General features: G+C 46.8%; 3 protein-coding genes across 4 annotated transcripts in view; 1 reads left to right on the forward strand and 2 right to left on the reverse strand.

Moving 5' to 3' along the window:
- The window catches only part of LOC122825071, a 25,736-nt gene extending 7,711 nt beyond the window's left edge, over nt 1-18,025 (forward strand). Inside the window, exons 1-7 of one of the 2 annotated variants that reach the window (XM_044106141.1) lie at nt 4,921-6,011; nt 8,472-8,611; nt 8,939-9,030; nt 10,267-10,958; nt 12,570-12,666; nt 15,290-15,464; nt 15,549-18,025. In XM_044106141.1, the coding sequence (XP_043962076.1) occupies nt 8,966-9,030; nt 10,267-10,958; nt 12,570-12,666; nt 15,290-15,464; nt 15,549-15,653 (1,134 nt within the window). In that variant the 5' untranslated portion in view covers nt 4,921-6,011; nt 8,472-8,611; nt 8,939-8,965 and the 3' untranslated portion in view covers nt 15,654-18,025. Of the gene's footprint in view, nt 1-4,920; nt 6,012-8,471; nt 8,612-8,938; nt 9,031-10,266; nt 10,959-12,569; nt 12,667-15,289; nt 15,465-15,548 lie in introns of those variants that run through there. The other variant, XM_044106142.1, reaches the window with a different exon arrangement.
- wdr18 (WD repeat domain 18) lies at nt 169-7,453 on the reverse strand. The gene is made up of 10 exons (XM_044106140.1): nt 7,186-7,453; nt 5,774-5,884; nt 5,556-5,689; nt 5,345-5,486; nt 5,024-5,167; nt 4,414-4,478; nt 4,207-4,331; nt 2,674-2,837; nt 454-522; nt 169-340 (listed from the first exon to the last, which is right to left on the reverse strand). Exons 1-10 carry the CDS (start codon nt 7,393-7,395, stop codon nt 212-214), a joined length of 1,293 nt encoding a protein of 430 aa, XP_043962075.1. The 5' UTR covers nt 7,396-7,453; the 3' UTR covers nt 169-211.
- On the reverse strand, nt 16,575-21,229 carry stx6 (syntaxin 6). The gene is made up of 8 exons (XM_044106144.1): nt 20,885-21,229; nt 20,205-20,374; nt 20,040-20,134; nt 19,900-19,965; nt 19,664-19,786; nt 19,459-19,565; nt 18,179-18,273; nt 16,575-18,057 (listed from the first exon to the last, which is right to left on the reverse strand). The coding sequence occupies exons 1-8, from the start codon at nt 20,917-20,919 to the stop codon at nt 17,981-17,983; spliced, it is 768 nt and encodes a 255-aa protein (XP_043962079.1). The 5' UTR covers nt 20,920-21,229; the 3' UTR covers nt 16,575-17,980.
- Nucleotides 21,230-21,449: the final 220 nt, after the last annotated feature.

A 21,449-nucleotide genomic window follows, 5' to 3' on the forward strand; every position in this document is an offset into this window, starting at 1 on the left:
CCGTGCCGACGCTGTGACCTTTGCCCCTCAACCCGCTCTCCTGACCGAGACAGCCGATCATTTCATCAAACTTCTAGTAGAAACTTTCATTTCATCTTTTCTATTGTCAGATAAGAAAAGAAAAAGGGAAGTTGGTCCTGGTTGGTGTTAAGGAAAGACACACAGGAAGCTGATACAAAACAGGGCTTTTATTTTGTAGGACAGGAAGTGCTCATGTGGGCTTGGTGAGCAGCTGAGATGAAAACTCAAACAGATCTTTGTTGACCTTCTTCAGCGTCTGGACTTCCTCCTCCAGCTCAGCGACTCGCAGCGCCGAGTTCTCACCGTCACCACAGAGCGCCTAGGAAGGGAACGGGTCAGAGGTCACCATCACCTTCACCATTATCACTGTGATGGGACTTGAAGTGCATCGGGTCAGAACCAGAACCAGAACCTGAAGCCCTGCCTTCTCACCTTGTCACTCACGGCGTGCATCAGGGCGTACAACCTGTCGGCCTTCTGCAGGTACGACTCCTCCTCCTCCTGAAAACAGGAAACATGTCACAATAAAAGCACAAAAACCATGGCAGCATGCCTGACTTCAAAATAAGATGTCAAAGGAAAGGAAACAGACAAGTTTATTTTCAGAATAAAAGACTTTCGTCCAGCAGGACCATCCATCCATTTCCTGTTCACCCTTCATTCCTCGTGGAATGAAGGGTGGGTTGGGAGGGTTGCTGGTTCCTCCCCAGCTGCGTCCCGGGCGAGAGGCGGGGTCACGGGGTCACCCTGGACAGGTCGCCAGTCTGTCGCAGGGCAACACAGAGACACACAACCATTCACACACTCACACACCTAGGGAGAATTTAGAGAGACCAATTAACCTGACAGTCATGTTTTTGGACTGTGGGAGGAAACCGGAGAACCCGGAGAGAACCCACCATGCACAGGGAGAACATGCAAACTCCATGCAGAAAGACCCCGGGCCGGGAATTGAACCCAGGACCTTCTTGCTGCAAGGCAACAGCTCTACCAACTGCACCACTGTGCAGCCCATCAGCTGGACCATATGTCCTTCAAATTATTAATCTGGAAAAATGAGGTCAGCAGCACACCATCCCCACTGTAAACAGTGTTGGTGCTTCACTGCTTCCCCCACCAAGACGCCGGATGGTGGACCAGAATCGCCTCGAAGCCGTATGGAAGTCTTTCTCCATGGCCTCTCCAAACTCCTCCCACAACCGAGTTTTTGCTTCACCAACCACCCATGCCACTTCGCCCCCCGGTACCCATCAGCTGCTTCTGGAGTCCCACAGGCCAAAAAGGCCCGATAGGACTCCTTCTTCAGCCTGACGGCTTCCCTCACCGAAGGTGTCCACCAACGGGTTCGAGGGTTGCCGCTGCAACAGGCACCGACAACCTTTTGGCCACAGCTCAGATGAGTCGCCTCGACAATGGAGGCAGGAACACGGTCCACTCAGACTCCATGTTCCCCACCTCCCCCGGGACGTGTTCGAAGTTCTGCTGGAGATGGGAGTTAAATCTCCGCCTCACAGGAGATTCCGCCAGATGTTCCCAGCAGACCCTCTCAACACGTTTGGGCTGCCAGGTCTGACCGGCATCCTCCCCCACCAGCGGAGCCAACTCACCACCAGGTAGTGGTCAGTGGACAGAACCTCTCTTCACCCGAGTGTCCAAGACATACGGCCACAGATCCGATGAAACGATGACAAAGTCGATCATCGAACTGCGGCCAAGGGTGTCCTGGTGCCAAGTGCACATATGGACACCCTTATGCTTGAACATGGTGTTCGTTATGGACAATCCATGACGAGCACAGAAGTCCAACAACAGAACACCACTCCAGTTCAGATCGGGGGGCCGTTCCTCCCAACCACGCCCCTCCAGGCCTCACTGTCATTGCCCACATGAGCGTTGAAGGGTGGGTAATCTGAACTGTCGTTCGGCCCGTAAGCACAAACGACAGTCAGGACCCGTCCCCCCACCCGTAGGCGGAGGGAGGCTACCCTCTCGTTCACCAGGGTAAACCCCAACGTACAGGCGCCGAGATGGGGAGCAATAAGTATGCCCACTCCTGCCCGACACCTCTCACCTTGGGCAACTCCAGAGTGGAAGTATGTCCAGCTCAAGGAGACTGGTTCCAGAACCAGAGCCATGCGTCCAGGTGAGACCGACTATTTCTAGCCGGAACCTCTCGACCTCTCACACACTAGCTCCGCCTCCTTCCCCACCAGAGAGGTGACATTCCACGTCCCAAGAGCTTCTGCAACCGAGGATCGGACCGCCAGGGCCCCCTCCCTCGGCCGCCACCCATCACACATTGCACCCGACCCCTTTGGCCCCTCTCACGGGTCGTGGGCCCATAGGAGGGGGGGCCCATGTTTCCTCTTTGGGCTGAGCCCAGCCGGGCTCCATGGGTAAAAGCCCGGGCCCCCCTCCAGGCCTGGCTCCAGAATGGGGCCCCGGTGACCCGCGTCCTGGCGAGGGAACACCGAGTCCAAAGTTTTTAATCCTCATCGGGGTCTTCAGGCTGCACTTTGTCTGGTCCCTCACCTACGACCTGTCTGCCTTGGGTGACCCTACCAGGGGCATGAAGCCCCAGACAGCATAAATTAAGATGAATGGTTTAAATTCGACTCCAGCGGAGGCAGAGCTTCACTTGTGGACCCTCACCTGTGCCTGGAGGGCGGGGCGGACCCAGGCCCCACTCCCCTCGGCGTCGGGGCCCTCGGGGGCTTGCAGGTGTCGGCTGAAGCGCGGGAGCGGGACAGCAGGCCGACTGTCCGGCAGGAACATGTTAGCTGAGACGGCCATGATGACGGCATTGGTCACAGGACCTGAACACATAGCAGGAAGTAACGTCACAGAGGGACATCCTGGCCTATCAGGAGCCAGGAGATGAAATTGCTTTATTAAACATCAGTTTAATTTATCAGGCTGTCGATTGACCCTGATTGGCTGATTGGCAGATTATTGATCAGTTTGATGGTCAGATTAGCAGAGTGAACTGAACTGGACAGACTGGTTGGAGCCCAGTTCATCTTCATGCTGATTTCATTGTCTGTTTCCATGGAGATGAAGCTGCAGCAGCGTCACCTGGACCTGAAGCAGCTTCCTAAGTTCTCTCAGCTGATTGGCTGCAGATTCCAGGTGAACCAGCTAAAGGTGTGCCGTCCTCTCTGTTCTGTTAGGGTCTAATGTTCTGAGGCATTTTTGGGTCAGAACCCCACAAGAACTGGTCCTTATGGGATGGCCAACTGGACCTCCAGCAGGAACAGAACCCCTGGTTCCGGTTCTGGTCCAAATGACCAGGCTGACCCACTGCCTGACTGCAGGAAACTTCTCGATTCCGATCCGGTTCATCCATCCAGTGGTCTGCTGATCACACCACTGCATGGCGTTCTGCCGATCCAGAGTAAGAACATCTGGACTAGGGCTGTAAAACAAATATTTTAGTAATCGAGTAATCTATCGATTATTCTTATGATTAATCGAGTAATCGGATAATAAAAAAATTTATAAAGTAAAATATTGGTAAATATTGCAGCAGGAACTGAAACTCAGTTTTTACAGACGTATTAAAACTTATGCTGTCCTAACATGAGATAGATAATCTGTGAAAAATAAAATGGAGCTGCTCTGCCCCCTCCGGATGTTTTGCAGAATTACGCCGCTCAGCCGGAAACAACCAATCAGAAAGCAGCTAGCTGTGCTGTCGCTAACAGGCAGGTTGATTATTTTAATGCAACCTGCATTTGACTTTGAATAAATGTTTCCTTTTTACTTGACAATATTTGATACAGGCAGTGTTGTATATAATTTAGGCTTTGAGAGCCTTACAGTGAAATAATGTTTTACTGATGGCAGATTTTTCATGTTGTCTTTTTGAATGAATCGATGCTGCATTGGGCCTGCAGGTAATTTGCATGTTTTTGTCTAATTTAGGTGAATTTGTGGTTCTGTTTTGCCAGATCACACAGCAGCATTTATACCTAAAGACAAACATTAACAGCCATGTGATCGGTATCGGAATCGGCAGGTGAAAACCCGATCGGAGCGTCTCTAGCAACACCCTCACTGCCAGCAGCAGAACCGGGCCGGGGAGCAATGCTGGGTCCACAGGGATTATGGGAGTTCATTAGAAAATCTGACCCGCTCTGATCCTGTCAGAACCAGAACCAGATGAGAGAGGTGGGCGGGGCTTACCTTTGTGTGCAAGGCAGCGGACGCTCTGCCGGCTCTGGACGTCCCAGAGGCGGGCCGTCTCGTCCTGCGAACCGGACAGCAGCAGTGTCCCATCCATGGACACGGAGAGGCAGGTAACGAGGCTCCTGAGGAGAACCCGGTCAGAACATCCCACAGGCTAGAACCGGTAGTGGCTCTGCTGTAACCATGGTTACTGGCCTGGCTCACCTGTGGCCCTTGAACACCTGGTTTCCCTCGCTGTCCGACTGGAACGACTTCTCCCGGTTCAGACTCTGCAGACAGGAACCGCAGTGAGACCCGGCAGAACTTCCAGAACCAGTCGGGTCCATTCTCGTCGTCAGGCAGAACCCGGCCTGACTCGGACCAAACTGGGTCAAATTAGTTTTATTGGACCAGACCAAACTGGACCTACTGGTGTGTCGCCACATGTGTTCCAACCGACCAGCAGAGGGCGCCCATGTTCCTGCTGGGAATGTTCCAGTGGATCGTTCTGGGAACAGTTAATCCCGCCTCAGGCTCGGACAGCTTGAATATGTTGTCATGGCAACGTGCATGCGTCTCACGTTCTTGCTTCAACGGACCGACTGCAGCAATAATCGGTTCCCCTTATAATCCGGGACGGGCTTTTCCATCAACTTTAGCCAAATGGCCCCAGCACTAGAACCGAACGCCGGACAGTCGGACCCGGTGAGGAACGCGTGGGAAGCTAAAGTCCCATCAGAATGGTACCGAGTCGAGGGAAGGTTCTGCCTGATCGGACCTGGCTGACCAGTGGCTGACCCCTAGGTGACCCCTTCCTGCCCTCAGGGTCACTCACCTGGCTGCAGAGAGACACCTGAAAAATGTTCCCGTCACGTCCTCCACAGAACAGGAAATACTCTGAGGGGTCAAAGGTTACCGACATGATCTCCACGTCAAAGAGGACGGACAGCAGCAGCTCACCTGAGGAGAGCTCCCACACCTGGACAGATAGATGAAGAACAGTCCTGTTTCCCTGGAATAATCCTGTAATTTAGTGTGTGATCTGAATAGAATCCCAATCTAAAACATATTTTCTCCCAAAACCAACATAATCTCAATTTAACACCAATAATCCAGATGGAAACCTGCCTGGGGGCGGGGCTACGCTCAGCCTCACCTTTGCGGTCTGGTCGAGCGACGACGTGGCGACTCTGGCCTGAGCTCCCATGTGACCACAGTGCAGGTCTGTGATTGGCAGAGAATGGCGGGACAGTACATGGCGCGGTTCGGGGGTGTGGCTTAAATCCATCTGGACCACACTGAGGGACAGACACAGGTGAGACAGGAAAGTGACCTGTCGGGCAGGTGGTGACCACAAGATGAGCTACCTGCACACGTTCCACACCAGCGCCAGGTTGTCTTTGCCCGCAGAAACAAAATGGCTGCTGTCGTCGGTGAACTTCAGGCATGTGACGTCCTGATAGTGTCGACTGAGCACCGCCAGCAGCTTACCTGTGCACACCTGGACCAATCAGAGCACATAGTTTATAAACACACTCAACGGTCAGCAGAAGCGCATTGCTACCATGGAAACCAGTGGGCTCACCTCCCACAGGTAGACCGCCTCAGCGACTCCTGCAGCGAGGAAAGCCCCGTCAGGTGAGGCGGTGAGACAGGTGACCACACCTGGACAGACGATCTTCTGCTGCAGCTGGTCCTGCAAACACAGCAGGGTCATGTGACTTTTACACCGCCATCAGAAACGCCTCGGAACACGGCGGACCCGTCCGCCACAAACAGGTCCAGGGCAACGGAACGCTGCAAGATTTCTGCTTGTGCACCAGGTAAGAGACGGTGCTTTCAGTTACAGTTTATATTTATATTTTTTAGATTTATTTGTAGTAAAAGAAAAAACATAATTGATTCAGAATAAATAATCATATCATTTTGACATGAGAAAACATTTAAATAATCATGTTAAATCAATCATAATTTAAATATAGAAAGAAAACAAAAACAGTCATATTTCCAGTTCATCAATTTATGGTGCACCTTTGAAATCTCAATAATCAGTCATCAAAAATGAAATAAACCCAAACATGGGCGGAAATAACAGGTGGTTCCGTAACAGGTGGTAATTTTTAAAAGTCTGGAATCCCACCACATGTTCCCATTGGACCCGATCCACATGTTCCCATTGGACCCGATCCACATGTTCCCATTGGACCCGATCCACATGTTCCAATTGGACCAGATTCACATGTTCCCATTGGACACTATTCACATGTTCCAATTGGACCCGATTCACATGTTCCCATTGGACCAGATTCACATGTTCCAATTGGACCCGATTCACATGTTCCTGCTGGACCAGATTCACATGTTCCCATTGGACACTATTCACATGTTCCCATTGGACCAGATTCACATGTTCCAGCTGGACCAGATTCACATGTTCCCATTGGACCCGATTCACATGTTCCAATTGGACCAGATTCACATGTTCCCATTGGACACTATTCACATGTTCCAATTGGACCCGATTCACATGTTCCCATTGGACCAGATTCACATGTTCCCATTGGACCAGATTCACATGTTCCAATTGGACCCGATTCACATGTTCCTGCTGGACCAGATTCACATGTTCCAATTGGACCAGATTCACATGTTCCCATTGGACCCGATTCACATGTTCCCATTGGACCCGATTCACATGTTCCTGCTGGACCAGATTCACATGTTCCAATTGGACCAGATTCACATGTTCCCATTGGACACTATTCACATGTTCCCATTGGACCAGAGAATCATCAGGTTCTGTTTCTATCTAAATTCCTCTGTGGAAGCAAGCGGGATTTTTAAAGTCCGGCTCATCTGGTACTGGGTTGGACTCTCCGGTGTTTTTCGTGAGTCTGAGTTTTCGCGCTATATGAGGCTCGATATTCAGTGTACTGGTCCGGGAACGCTTAGCAGGGCTGTTCGGCTCGGTTCGTCTCTGCTCGGCCGGGTCCTTACCTTCCTCTGGATCTCCCACACATTGATGAAGTTCTTCCCCAGCTGCGCGCTGAGCAGAAACTCCCCCCGCAGGACGACGAGGCTCCGGGCCGCAGAGTTGCCTCCCCGGTAGGAGAGCAGGCTGGAGCCGCTGTGGAGGTCGAAGACGGTGCAGTTCCAGAGCTGGGAGCCCGAATCGCTGCTGATTACCACCTCCAGAGGAGCCGCCATGTTTGCTTGAGCGAGGCAACAAGAAGGAGAAACTCTTTCTCTTTTTTTCGATTTTTAATGGCGGGTGACATCTGACGTTAAGATGCCTTATCGCCATCTACTGTGCTGGAGTATGGACCAGAGTATTTCCCCCCCTAAATTCTCATATTGAATCCTGTTTCCTTTCAATATTTTACAACTGCTTTATTTATCTTATTATGTTGAACTAATGTCTTATTCATTCTTCATCTTTTTCTGTATATGAAATAAATGACGACGTTTAGTTCCTTCCTCCCAGTTATTGCTATTCATATTTAACTTTGCTGTTGATACTAGATTTTATTTCAGATTTACAATATTTCCATAATTCTACCTTGTTTTAAAGACATCTTAGCTAAATGATCTGCCATATCGTTCCCCTCTGTATCTTTATGAGCAGTTATCCACATAAACCTAATCTTTTTTTTTGGGCTTGTGTCATTCTAAATATAATTTCATAAATCTTATATATCAGCTCCATACGACTTTCACATGAGACATTTAAGATGTACATTAGTGATGATAATGAATCTGAACACATAAAGCTTCTTTACCGCTAACATTTTCACTGTATACATAGCTAAATGGTCAGCTGCTTCCGGACCCCCCCAATCTTGGAAAAGTCTAGAATTCCCCCATCTCAACTGTAACAGACATAAACATACAGTGAATAAATCGATTTTCAATCAGTTATTTTGCACCAAAGACTTAATAATAATAAACAGGTTTTATTATTATTATAAAACACGACATACTAAAGGGCCGAACTGGGTTAACTCTGGAATCTCATCTGAGATTTAATCTCACATCTGATCAGAATCTACAGCAGTTTGAACAGTTGGACTTTCTCCAACACTCCAGAACTGAGCCTTGCTGCTGGTTCTGGTTCTGCTCCGGCTGATGATGGACAGGACAGTCCTGACCTTTACCCTTTACCCTAACCTTGGCTCATCAGAACCTCAGTGATGGACTCAGAAAGGTCCGGTCCGGTTTCAGATGTTTCCTGCTCCAGCCAGGTTGACTCAAATGATTGCATGACTTCCTGCGCATGTCTGCAGGTGCTGCAGCCTGTTGGTCTAATCCTGGTGTGCGGCAGCACAGAGCCGGTTGGAGGCGGCTAGTCTACAGGAACCGAGTTTTAAATGAAACTGAAGCTGTTGAACCAGGAAGTTCCAACGGTGCCGTGATCAGCACACAGGTTTGTATTTCTGCCCATATATCTAACCCCTAACCCAAACAAGAAGGTCAGAAGGTTAGCAAATATGAATTATAATATAATATGAAATATAAATTGTAGAACTAAGAAGAATAGTTCTGCAAGAACACACACACACACACACACACACACACACACAGACGCTGAGGTAAACACTGTATCTCATCAGGTTAATTAATCCTGAATAGCAGCTTTGTTTAATCCGGCTTCCTATTACTCTGACCAATCAGGGCTGCTGATGTTATTCTCTCCCTTCCCCCACCATGCTCTGTGTGTGTGTGTGTGTGTGTGCGCGCTCTGTTCTTGTAGCAGCATCAGTGTGAGGAAGAAGCTCATATGAAGCGTCTCTGTTTTCCTTTGAGGGGTGACCACAACCTGCTGACCCCTGACACACACACTGGGTGAGTCTCACGCACACACACCCACACACACCCACACCCACTACATGAGTAAAAATGTGACTTTTAATAATCATCTCAGCGCAATCAGGGTTTCAAGTGCTGTTGAGCCTACGATTAATGAATGTCTGAAACAGGAAGCTGCTCCAGGTCCACAGGATGTGGGAACGTCATCATCTCTGCAGACAACATGGAGTTTGCAGCCTGAATCAAACTGGCAAAACATTTTCCCTGCAAACTTGTTTCATATTGTCAACACAAGAAGTTCTTTGACCTGCCACAGAGATGAGTCCAGCGTCTCACCAAGACGCTGGTGAGACGTCTTGGTGAGACTCAAACTTTGGTGAGACTCAAACTTTCTTCAGCAACACAAACTGAGGCTCTACTATTATTTACTATTATTTAACCTTTGACCTCTGACCTGCTGCTGTGTCACTACAACCAGAACCGGATCGGGCTTTAAAAACGGTTTAATGCAAATAAAAGAAAATAAAATCCCCCAGCAGTGATGGGGTTAAACCCAGAGAAGTGGGTTTAAAATGTTGAGGATTCTTCCCCAACAGGTGAGGGGGCGGGGCCGTAACAGACCCCACCTCCAGGTGCGGACAGAAGTGCTCAAAGACTCTTATATCTTATAAGACAGCGGCAGGACGGCCTGAAGGCCCCAAACCAACCAATAAGCAACTGGATCCCAACACCAGCTGCAGTTGGAGCTGCTGGTCCCAGTCTCCTCCAGTAAAACCTACTGGGAGCCAAACGGCTCGTCAGAGTTGCTGCAGAGTTTCTTTATTTCTCTGACATTCTGAACAAACATGTCTTGCACTTCTCTTCTAAGTACCTAAAAGGCAGGCTGTGCTACACCAGAACCGCCTGATTCTGGTCCAGAACCGCCTCCACCCCTCGGGATTTATAAAGGAAAGGTGTCTGTGTGTGAGAGCATGTATAGCTTTAAACATCTGAATTTGTTTGTGCTCCAGGTTTTAGTGTGAAAGCTGCACAAGAGTTTTTAAATCAGCAGATATCTAACCTCTGAAGTGTATTGATTGATACCCATCAATCGCTGTGTGAAAATGTAAAGCTTCAGTTACTGCGTTCTACGTCTGTATTTCTGTGTTTTTATGATGTAAAGCACCTGAACTGCCTTGTTACACAAATAAACCTTACTTGACTAGAACCACTGGAACCAAAACCGGTCATTCCTCGCTGGACTCTCACTCTCTACCTGTCCTCTGTCTACAGGTCGGAGGGCAGGGCCTCGCTGCCAGGACACCTGAGCAACCTGTCCACCAGGTGGCGTCAGTCGGCGTCTCCGACTCGCCGCCTACGATTCGATGATGAGACGGAGACGGAGGCGGAGTCTCGTTACCTGGAGCGACAGCAGGGGACAGGTGTCCAGGTGTCCAAACTGGACCTGAACCAGCTCAATGTGAGAGGAAAACCGGCGATGATGGTGGCGATGTCTGGAGCCCAGCTGGACCGTCGCCTCGCTCTGCGTCCACCTGTAGCCAAGGCGAGGGGGCGGGGCCGTAACAGACCCCACCTCCAGGTGCGGACAGAAGTGCTCAAAGACTCTTATATCGGCTGCATCTCACCTGCTGACTCAGGTGAGGGAGGGGGCGGGGCTGTCTGCAGAGTGGATGAAACAGGTACAAACCAGGTGACAGCTTCACAAGCCCCACCCACTGTCAAAACACCTGCCAACCCCTATGCCTTGTACCCGGTGGGCACAACGTCGCCCCGCCTGCCTACCTGCCACCATCATGACCATAAACGTCCTTCCCCTTTATCCCTTCATTCTGTGACATCACTGACGATGTCACAGAACGGAGGGCTTCATAACACAATGATAGGAAACCAGCAAGAGAAGAAGAAATCCTCTGATCCCCAGCCTGGCTCCGAACTGAAGAAGAGGAGGGACTGCTCGTCCTCAGGTGAGAACAGGACTCACCTGTAGACGCAATGAGCTCAGACGTCTTGTTGCTGTTGCTCACCTGCAGACCAGGTGAAATCACCTGGACCCTCAACCAGGATGATTTAGCCACCTGGGAAAACGTCCAGGTGGTCAGGCAAAACGAGCTGCAGGTAATCAGAGGTAAAGCTGTTCTTTAACTGGTGGCCAGCTGATGCTGGCTAACCTCAGGTGGCTAACTGTTGCTGGCTAATATTTGGTGGCTAACTGTTGGTAGCTAACTACTGGTAGCTAACTGTTGGTAGCTAACTATTGATGGGTAACTGTTGCTAACTAAATATTGGTAGCTAACTGTTGCTGGCTAATATTTGGTGGCTAACTGTTGGTAGCTAACTGTTGGTAGCTAACTGTTGATGGCTAACTTTTGCTGGCTAACTGTTGGTAGCTAACTGTTGTTGACTAAATGTTGGTAGCTAACTGTTGCTGGCTAATATTTGTTGGCTAACTGTTGGTAGCTAACTGTTGCTGGCTAACTTCTTGGTTAATATTTGGTAGCTAACTGTTGCTGGCTAACTTTTGCTAGCTAATATTTCGTGGCTAACTGTTGGTAGCTAACTGTTGGTAGCTAACAATTGATGGCTAACTTTTGGTAGCTAACTGTTGCTGACTTAATGTTGGTAGCTAACTGTTGCTGGCTAATATTTGGTGGCTAACTGTTGGTAGCTAACTGCTGGTAGCTAACTGTTGGTAGCTAACTGTTGCTGGCTAATATTTGGTGGCTAACCGTTGGTAGCTAACTGTTGATGGCTAACCTTTGCTGGCTAACCATTGGTAGCTAACTGTTGCTGACTAAATGTTGGTAGCTAACTGTTGCTGGCTAACTTGTTGGTTAATATTTGGTAGCTAACTGTTGCTGGCTAGTTGTTGATAGCTAACAGTGTTTCCACTAAAAATCAGTAATTTATTAGAGGAACTATAATGAACTGAATTGAACTATAATAGGTTTTAAATCTTTTTTCCATTTAAAACAAATAAATCAGGTAATTTTTGGAAATTCATTTCCTCCATCTCATCAGCAATACCTTAACAGAATGATAATTGACCTTAAAGAATCAATTATAAAGGGAGGTTTAAAGTAAAGACACTCAAGGATCAATCTGATAATGCTGTTTTTACACAGAATGTTGCTGCTTTTTGTTTTCTAAAATCTTTACTTTTCAGTTAATGACAAAATGTGAACTCTGTCATCAAAAGGCAGAACGTTTCTCCTGACCAGGGGTCAAAATCAAGGAAAAATTGCTGGTAAACCAGAACCAGCAGGTCCATTTCAAAACAGAACTGGGTTGAACCTGCATGAACGATTCTTTGCATTTATTAGGACACAATAAGCTGAATAGAGAGGAGAGCAGTAACATCATGCAGTCATCGACTCAAGCACCGACGTGTCAATGTTACTGTCAGCAGTCCAAAACTGTTTATAAACATAAAATATTTGCCAGAATTATAAATAATCCAATCATCAGAAGGTGGAGAAAACTGAAAAACTCATAAGAGAAAATAAATTTCAATGCATTTTACAATATTTATAAAAAACATAAACATTCATTGGTGACATCACGTTTCTGGTCCACAGCTGAAGACAAAGCCCCGCCCACTTCAGGTAGCCCAGATGGACACCGCAGACATCCAATCAGAGAGGAGCTGCACGGTGTTGTTTCACTTCCTGGGAGGTGAGTTTAAACCCTGACTGATGACATCTTTAAAACCAGACTGATGACATCATCGTTGCTATGTGACCCATAATATTCAACAATTATTTACTGATAGAGTGGGGAAATATGACTACAGAGAAAACCTCAACTTCAGAACTTTGAATGTTCCAACAACAATGAAAACATTTCTGTCATTGGAGTGAAGATCTGGAATAAACTCACTAAAGAGCTGAAGCAAAGTCCAAGCATAAGGTATTTTAAGAAGAGTCAAAATGGTTACTATTCAAAAGTACAAGAATGAACAGGGGTGATGAATTTGGCTGAGAATTACAGCACTGTGGATGAATTGGACAATTGGTGCAGGTTTGTGTATGTGTGTAAATATATGTGGGTGTGTAAAGAGGCACATATTTATGTATATATGCAGACACACATGCATATATATATAAATATATGTGTATGCGTATGTGTATATATATATATATATATGGGTGTATGTATTACTTTCATCTGGTTCAGGAAATATTATTATAGTTATTATTATTGGTTTTTTTTGGAAAGGACTGTTTATAAATTAATGAAAAGAAAAGGGTTATGATTAAATAAGTTAAACTTCATCATACTCCTTTTCAGACTCACTGTAGTGAAACCTCTTTAATTTAATGTTATTCAATGTTGAGTTCATCTATTGAGGCCACCTAGTGGTAAATGTTATAATTTTGTCTATTACCGGTTAACTGACGCCATCTTGAGGTCACTTTGATTACTACGGTTTGTTTACCGAAAGGAAGAAGGCCTGTTGATCCGTCTTGCTCTGAAAGAAGTCTTTTTTGTTGTGTTTTCTTTAATATGAATCCAAAAAAAGGAAAAACGGCATCGTCTGTAAGTACTGTTCTAATGTGCTTGTCATATAAATCATAATTCGTAACCGTTGACATATTTTATGTGAAGCTAGAGATTTTTACATGTGTTAGCCTAGCTAGCATTCATTTTTTCTGTACCTTTGTGTGTTACAGTTTTACACGATTCTCATTAAACCCCGCTAAAGAACCAAATGGAGTGCTTCTTGGTGGACGGATGAGAAAGTGTTTAGCTACCTGTATAGCTGAGTTACTGCTAAAAGTGACAGTGCTTAGCGAGGCCAGGACACTCACAGTCACCGAATAAATGGTGTATTTACATGTATTAATGTAAATTTGATAGTAAGGTATTGTATTTACACTTAGAAACATGAAAATCTTTATTATTAAGTTTTGTTGGTGAAATGTTTGTCTGACATAAATTATCATCAAATCAAATGAAGCCCAGTGTTGCTGTCTTGGGGTATTTGGGCTGGAACAATAAATAACCAGGGAATGAAGAGATAAAAACCGGAGGGTTTAGTTAGTTTTATTCTTCAAAAATAATCTAAAATAATCTTACGTGTGAAGGTGAGAATCTAGGAGAAAAAAGGGGAGAGCAACGACAAAATCCAGGGCTTCTAGCGAAAGACAATCCTCCATCAAATCAGCACAACGCTGCAGCACACATGCTGCCCAGTTTGCCAAGAGGCACTGAACTCAGTTCCACCCTAGCATGATACTCTGCTAATCAAGAGGCAGAGTGAAACCAGCTAAAGCTACAGGAGCTCAGCAGCAACCTGGGTGTTTCATGCTCCACCACTGCATGTAGCGACCAGGTTGACCGGGGTTAGTGTTCCACTGCTGCCTCCTTTGTGTCCTTCAGATGCTCGTTCATGTTGCGTAGCACGTCCCAATTCTCCACTTCCTGCTTTAGCCCCGCCCCCTTTCGGGTCCTATTTCCATACTTCTGCTAAACCTGGATCCGGGCGGACTTCGATGAATTATGTTACCCACAATTCTTTGCTGCATGTGTTGTTTTGAATTAAAAGGTGGAAATATAGTTACAAAAAAATGGTTTTCAAATGTAAAGGATTGGAATAATTGTTTTACTCTGCTGTACATTTTGTGAGTACTATCAGAACTTGTTCAATATTCAGCAACTCATAACAAAACACATCTGAACAACCAAATATCTCCTGCAAAAAAAAAAGTCTACTGTATTCTAAAATTGATTAGCATGTTGTAACTTTTGGAAAATGCCTGAATGGTGACCGGTCGGCCATTTTGGATACGGAGGTGAATTGTTCTAATTCTCACTTTTTAACTGATTGTAACCTCAAACCCTGATGTGCACTTCAACTGAAGTGAGTCCACACTTCATAGAGGGCGCACGGCGAGTTTTGGGACCGGACTCAGTCTGAGCCACCAGAACCTGCAGCTGCTCTGATGATTCTGCAGAACCAGCTGACGTTTTGGACTCCGATTGGTTTAATCTAAAACTGAAACTGAGGTTTAAGTGGTTAACGTTGATGAATCCGATTCAGGCCGGTACTAACATGTTCTTCATAACCTGCCTTTAAACTGCCGATCTATCAGGAGCAACTTTAATAAATCTGAAATTAAACTAACTGACAACAAAGAAACAGAAAAAAATTGTTGTCAATATTGCAGATAGAGGTAAAACCAGATTTCCGTATTTATTTCTGTAGTGAAAGATATATTTATCTGATGAATCCATCTCCAGTGTTCTGATCTCTGATCAGTTTTTCTTTGAAATGAACCGTCTGTTCTCTCTTCAGTAGAGATGGACCCTCTCGTCTCTCTCTGCATCGCCTTTTGTCCTCGGTCAAACTGAGCAGGACTCGAACTGGCAGCCTTGACCGACTGGTTCCCCCGGTTCCTGAGCGTCTTTCCAGTGACGGCAGGAAGTCCTGCAGCCTGTGGAAGAAATCTCCTTCTGCTCAGTCTCTCTGTGTGGGAAGATTTTCTGTTTTAGATCTTGATTTTTAAATACTAGATTTGTTCTTTTGCTGAGTGGGTCTTCTGTCTATCCTACAGGGGGCGCTGGAACTCCAAATGAAGAAGTCGTCATCAGTGCAGAGTTTTGGTTCTGAGGAGAGCAAGAACTGCAGCGTAGATTACGGACCTGCTGATGAGCAGTAAAACAGACGCTTGTATCAGCTTATCCCGGTCCCACCCACTCAGAGCTCAGTTTCCTCCATCAGGCTTTTCCATCCATGTCTGAGGTCAGAGGTCATCGGCCGGCCACTCAGGGAGATTGGTCGGTCGGGTTGTTCAGGTTTGTTCTGATGGACTGATTCTGTTGGGAATTAGTTCGCCATCAGATCAGAGTTTTGGAAACAGGCAAGCCACAGGGCAGAGCGAGCGTCCAAACTGGAAACCACTGAAACCAGTTTAGTTTGCTTCCAGATTCACGTCTCAGCTTCTGTTCAACGGAGCCGACGTCAGAGAAACCACCAAGAAGGTTCTGATCCAGCTGGTTCAATCACCCAGCCCTGTTAGTGGAGTTATGCTAACACCTAGCCCTGTTAGCATGCTACACTAAGGTCTAGTCCTGTTAGTGGAGTTAAGCTCAAGACTAGCCCTGTTAGCACAACTTTTGTGCTAATTTTAAAGAATCTTTTGTTTGCATAAATTGAGTGTATAAATGAAGCTACTTTCTAGGAATGTGCGATCTAAACATATACAGTAGAAACGTTAGAAACTTGTCTGACGATATAAATCTGCAGTCTGCCGGCTAACTGCGGTAAAGCTTGTTGATGATGTAACCGGTTACATCGATTCGCGTTTCCCCATCAGATACTGTTTGTCAGTGTCTCCTCGCTGCCCAGGTGGCAACATTTTCAACACTTGTTCAGCGATCTTATTTAGCGCGCCTTGCTTGCGCCGCTATGGAACTATGGACACTGTGAAAGCTTAAACAATGAGTTTTGGCAGATTTGTTCTTCTTTTTTCACTGTTTGCAACTGCATTCTCATCAGACACACACACACCCCCACACAACCCCTTAGTGGTCTGCGCGCTGTATGAAAGGTGTGTGAATAATGATTGGCCGAAACCATGTGACTTTGGGACTTTTACTCAGCTGAAATAAAGCGAACTGCTCCTTTATTAAAGCTGGAGTTCCCAACAAAATGCTTTAATAAAGTTGATCAGTCAGAAATGAAATGGTTCATTGATGTCACATGACCAAACTGCTGCCACCTGTCACACCTGATGATGTGTAAAGCCATGATTGACTGCTTCTTGGTCAGCTGTTCTCAAAAAGATAGCTCATTTATCAGACTTCCTATTGCTACTTCAGAATAAGAGTCTGTCAGAAGCGGCTGCTACCTCTGAGCTGACAGTTTACCATAGAGCGAGGCTTTTATTGTGAAGGAGCAGTAGGAAGTGTGGTTGATGACTCAAATCTAAATCTGAATTCAAATGTCAACATGACGCTTAAATAAAACTGTTTAACAAACTAAAAGCTTTCAGTAAACAAAACAAACACAAACAAAATTTAGTGTTTTCACGTGAGTTCCACCAAATTAACCAGTTAAAATGAACCAGTTTAAACTGACCTAGTTCAGAATGAGGTTTGTTTCGGTTCTGGAGAAAATAAAACAGATGTTTGGGTCAGGGTTCTGGTTCTGGACAACCAGACTTCTGTTTTTGGTTCTCTAAGAAACATTATTGAAAGAATAATGCTTCTTGACATTTTTACATTTTATGAAACTGAAAACTGTTCAGTCTAAAGGTAGAGCAGAGTTCAATTTCAGGGTCCAGTCCACCAGAACCTCCAGAACTAGGGGTGCACTGATTTATCGGCCAGCCGATTTATTGTTGCAGATTTCCTTCGTTTTGGGAGATTAGTGATCAGACGATCTGATCTACATCAGCAAAGCTCTAGAAATCAGCCACTGTCCTCTGCTGAGGTAATACTGTTAGCCCCGCCCACCAGGTTAGCCCCGCCCACCAGGATCTGTCTGCATGTCCGCAGTAACAATAGCCCGCCCACTGTTAATAAATAAATAATTAATTGTATTTATCGACATTTCAGAGAGAGAAAGTTGGAATCGGCAGCTCAGGCTTTTTAAAGATGGATTATCGGCCATCGCTCAGAAAACTGCAATCGGTGCACTCCTATCCAGAACCCTGCCATGTTCCTCCTGCTGCAGTCAGGAGCCAATCAGATTGAAGCTCAAACAGGTCAAAGTGGTTCTAAGTGAACAGAACGGACCCAGGTTCTGCTGAGTCATCAGGTCCATGTTGGACAGGAACTGGTTAGACTGGTTAAACTGGTTGGTTTTAGAGTTATTCTAGGTACTTTCAGAATATTAAATAAAAAAACAAAAACAAACTGAACAGACTTTTTTTCCTCTGAAATAAAGTTCAACATGCGAAAATCACAGTAGGAACATGTTGGACTGGACCGGACCAGGTCCAGAGGGCTGGGATCAGCGGTTTGGGTCGATGTGACGCTTCAGTCAAAGGATGAAGAAGAGGATGATGACGACCAGCAGGATCAGCAGCAACACTCCAATCGCACACCACTGGCGGCGATCTGAGGAGAAACCAACCAATCCCTGATCAGATAGATGGACACGCCCCTAAAACACACAGCTCTGTCCAATCAGAGCCCAAACTGAGCTTCTGAATGAGTAATGTGTTGCCAGGCAGATTACCGCTGTTCATGTGTGAGACTTTAGCGAGTTTCTTCATGACGTTGTCCAGGCGGGACTGAGTGCTGTCCATCTCATGTCCAAAGTCGTCCAGCATCCTAAGGGACAGACAAGACTTAGCAACCGGACCGGACCAGAACTGGACCGGAATGGGACCAGAATTGGACAGGAAATAGGGTTGTTGTAAACCATAATTTTAGCAATCAAGTATTCTATCAATATTCTGATGATTTCTCGAGTAATCGGATAAAATAAATTATAAAATAAAACATTGGTAAATCAAACATAACAGTAGAGTTACTCAGATATCAACATCAGGACAATTTTTCATATCTGAGCTTCCCTAACAATAACTTTTCTGTAGTTTAGAAAATTAACCTGTAACAATAACAGCTCACTTTCTAAGTTAACCTGAAGAAAAGTGATACAAAAATCTGAAATTATATTCAATTCAATAATGAAGAAGCAGGCTCACAAATACACTTATAAAAAATGTCTTCAGCACTAGCATCTTTTTTTTACTCTGGTCTTTAGTTTTTGATTCATCTTCACTCAGTTTAATAGTTGAACTCTGACCCTGCCCAGACATCTGTAGCTTTGTGTTCATGTTAGTGACGGGATTTGACTTCTGCATTCGTCACTCAGCAACATCTCTCAGCTACCTGCCGCCGCGATGCGCTCCGCCACCCATTTGTTGAGACTTGGATGATATGAAATTTATGTTGCACTTCATCCCTAAAGCTACACTTGTGTTAAGAATCAACTACAGAACAGGCGCCGGCCACGTCCAGCCAGCAGGCAGCAGCTCCGGAGGAGAGAAGCTGCCGTACTCCAGGCATCGCGCCCGTCAATGTAAGAATAGTAATTGGTCCCCCAAAAATGATAAAAGCCCAGACATGATCATAAATGAATAAAATAACTCTAACCCTAACTTGAAAACTGGATGTTATGCTGCTAGCATTGGCTCTTAGCTGGAACATGATGCACCGGATAATAAAACTTGTTTACCGAAGGCAGATAAAAATTTCCTTAAGGAATTTTAATAATCGAGGAACTCGAATCATTTGAGCAATCACTACAGAGCTAACCAGAACCAGAACAGAACAGAACCCGACCAGACTGAGTGCCATCCATCTCATCTCCAAAGTTGTCCACTAGACTGGTACCAGGATCGGTACCGGAATGGTACTGAAACCAGAACTAAACCCATCTGGACCAGAACGATACCAAATTAGACCCAAATGGACCAGTTGGTAGTTCCACAGTCAGAACTGGGTTCTTACCCAGCCTGCTCGTCCAGCTCCAGGCCGATCCGCTCCGACATGTTCTTCAGAACCCCAATGGTTCCGGAAACCCGCTCCAGCTGCTCATCCTGCTGCTCCGCGATCAGCTGCAACACAGAGCGGCGGGTCAGGGCAGGTCACAACTGGAACCGGCGGCTGTGGTTCTGAAATCGGCGACCACAACCACAGCAGCAGGTTCTGGTACCTGCTGCTGTGTCTGCTGCTCGCCGATGAACTGGGTGTTTGCGCTCTGTGGCCGGCGGTCCGGTGGGCCGAACCGATCGGAACCAGGCTGCCAGATGGGATCCCGGGCGTCTCCCAGTAGAACCTGCAGAACCGAACAGAACCAGAACCCGTACAGATTGCGATCAGGAAGAGACTCGACCAATCAGAAAGCTCCAAATGAGTCGCAGCAGCTGATTGGTTGTTGAGGGCCTGTACCTGTTTGCCGTGTCTGTCAGCAGAACCAGAACCAGCTGCTGGACCCGACATCTGTTCTTTCATGTCCTGTTAAACAGAGAACCAGCTGAGTACCGGGTCGGACCAGCTCTGAGGACCCGGTAGGGGAAGGTCAGACCTACCTGGACGGTGCGGCGGGTGTCGGTGATGAAGGCCTTCCTCTTCGTCAGCTCGGCGGCATCCAAATGGAACTTCCTGGGGTTGGACTCCACGATGCCTTCAGGGATGTCAAGGAGAATGGAGACATGGGACGGGGGAATCGGAGACAGACTGGGGCACAAGGATACTGATGGTCTCGTCCAGGTCCTCCAGGTCCCACTCAATGGACCGCAGGCCATTCCGCAGCTCATTGGTCGTCCAATCCGATTCCTCCCTGGAGGCTCCGCCCACTTCCTGCTGCAGCTCCACCCAGCGGCGATGGAGATTCTGGGCAGCGTTGACCGCCTTCTCCACCTCCCTGCACACACGGAACCAGAACCGAGTCAGAGCCAGAACCAGAACCGGGTTTGATTTCCCTTTGGGATCAGTAATGTATTCGTAAACTGGACCCATTCAGTCCCACTGGATCTCTGGCGTGTTGGTAGGACCTGCAGGTAGGGTTACCTGCTCAGGTGTGTCTGAAGGTGGGTCAGTTAGTGCAGATTACCAGGCTAACCAGCTGGGCTCAGGTCACGTGCTCATCACGTGACCCTCTGTGGCGTTCCAAACATCAGGTCCAGTTTCAGATATTTTATTTTTCGTCTAAACCTGAGCACCGCCATGACACCTCGATGCATTTCTGTTGTTTCTATTCAGTCATCACGCGACCAGGTTAGCAACTGATGCTCCTCAACCAGCGGAACTGGTTAAACTGGTCAGACTGGTGTCGCTCTGGGTTCTAGTATGACCAGTTTAACCGGTAACTAGGTGTTCGGACTCGGTTCAGGATCGGTTTGATGCTAACTGCTGTGGCTGCGGAAGTTCTGACCCTTTAACGACGAAGAACGGGTCTTCCATGGACATGGTGCCGGTTCTGGTTCACTCCATCCCTAAGACGTCCCGGTCCGGATCCACCGATTCGGCTTGGTTCTGATTACTGCCCAGTTGTCGTCACCGGGGTAGCCGCAGCTAACTGCGCTTTGTTTACATGTAGCAACGGAAACCACGCAATGACGTCACATCCTAGTGAACAGATCAAGTCCTTCTACTGGTGGACTGGAAATGGCAGCGAACGAAAGAAAAACCTGAACATGTTAATTTTTAGTTAAACGTTTCATTCATTTCCGTTTCGGGAGCAGAGCTGAGGGGACGGCCCAGAATCACCTTCAGGGATACTCTGGTTCTGATCCAGACCCTCTGGTTCCACTGGAGGAGATGCAGAAACATAAAAATGATTTATTCATGAATAAACAACATCTTAGATTTTTGAGAAAATGGCAGATCAATAGAAAATATGATGTCACACAATCCAAAAGGGGGGCAGTAACGGACCTACAAGCCGTTCAATTTATTTCAGTTCATTTATTCAGCACCAATTCACATGTGAGGTCCTC

Source organism: Gambusia affinis, linkage group LG22, assembly GCF_019740435.1.
Source record: "Gambusia affinis linkage group LG22, SWU_Gaff_1.0, whole genome shotgun sequence".
NCBI classification, from domain to species: Eukaryota; Metazoa; Chordata; class Actinopteri; order Cyprinodontiformes; family Poeciliidae; genus Gambusia; species Gambusia affinis.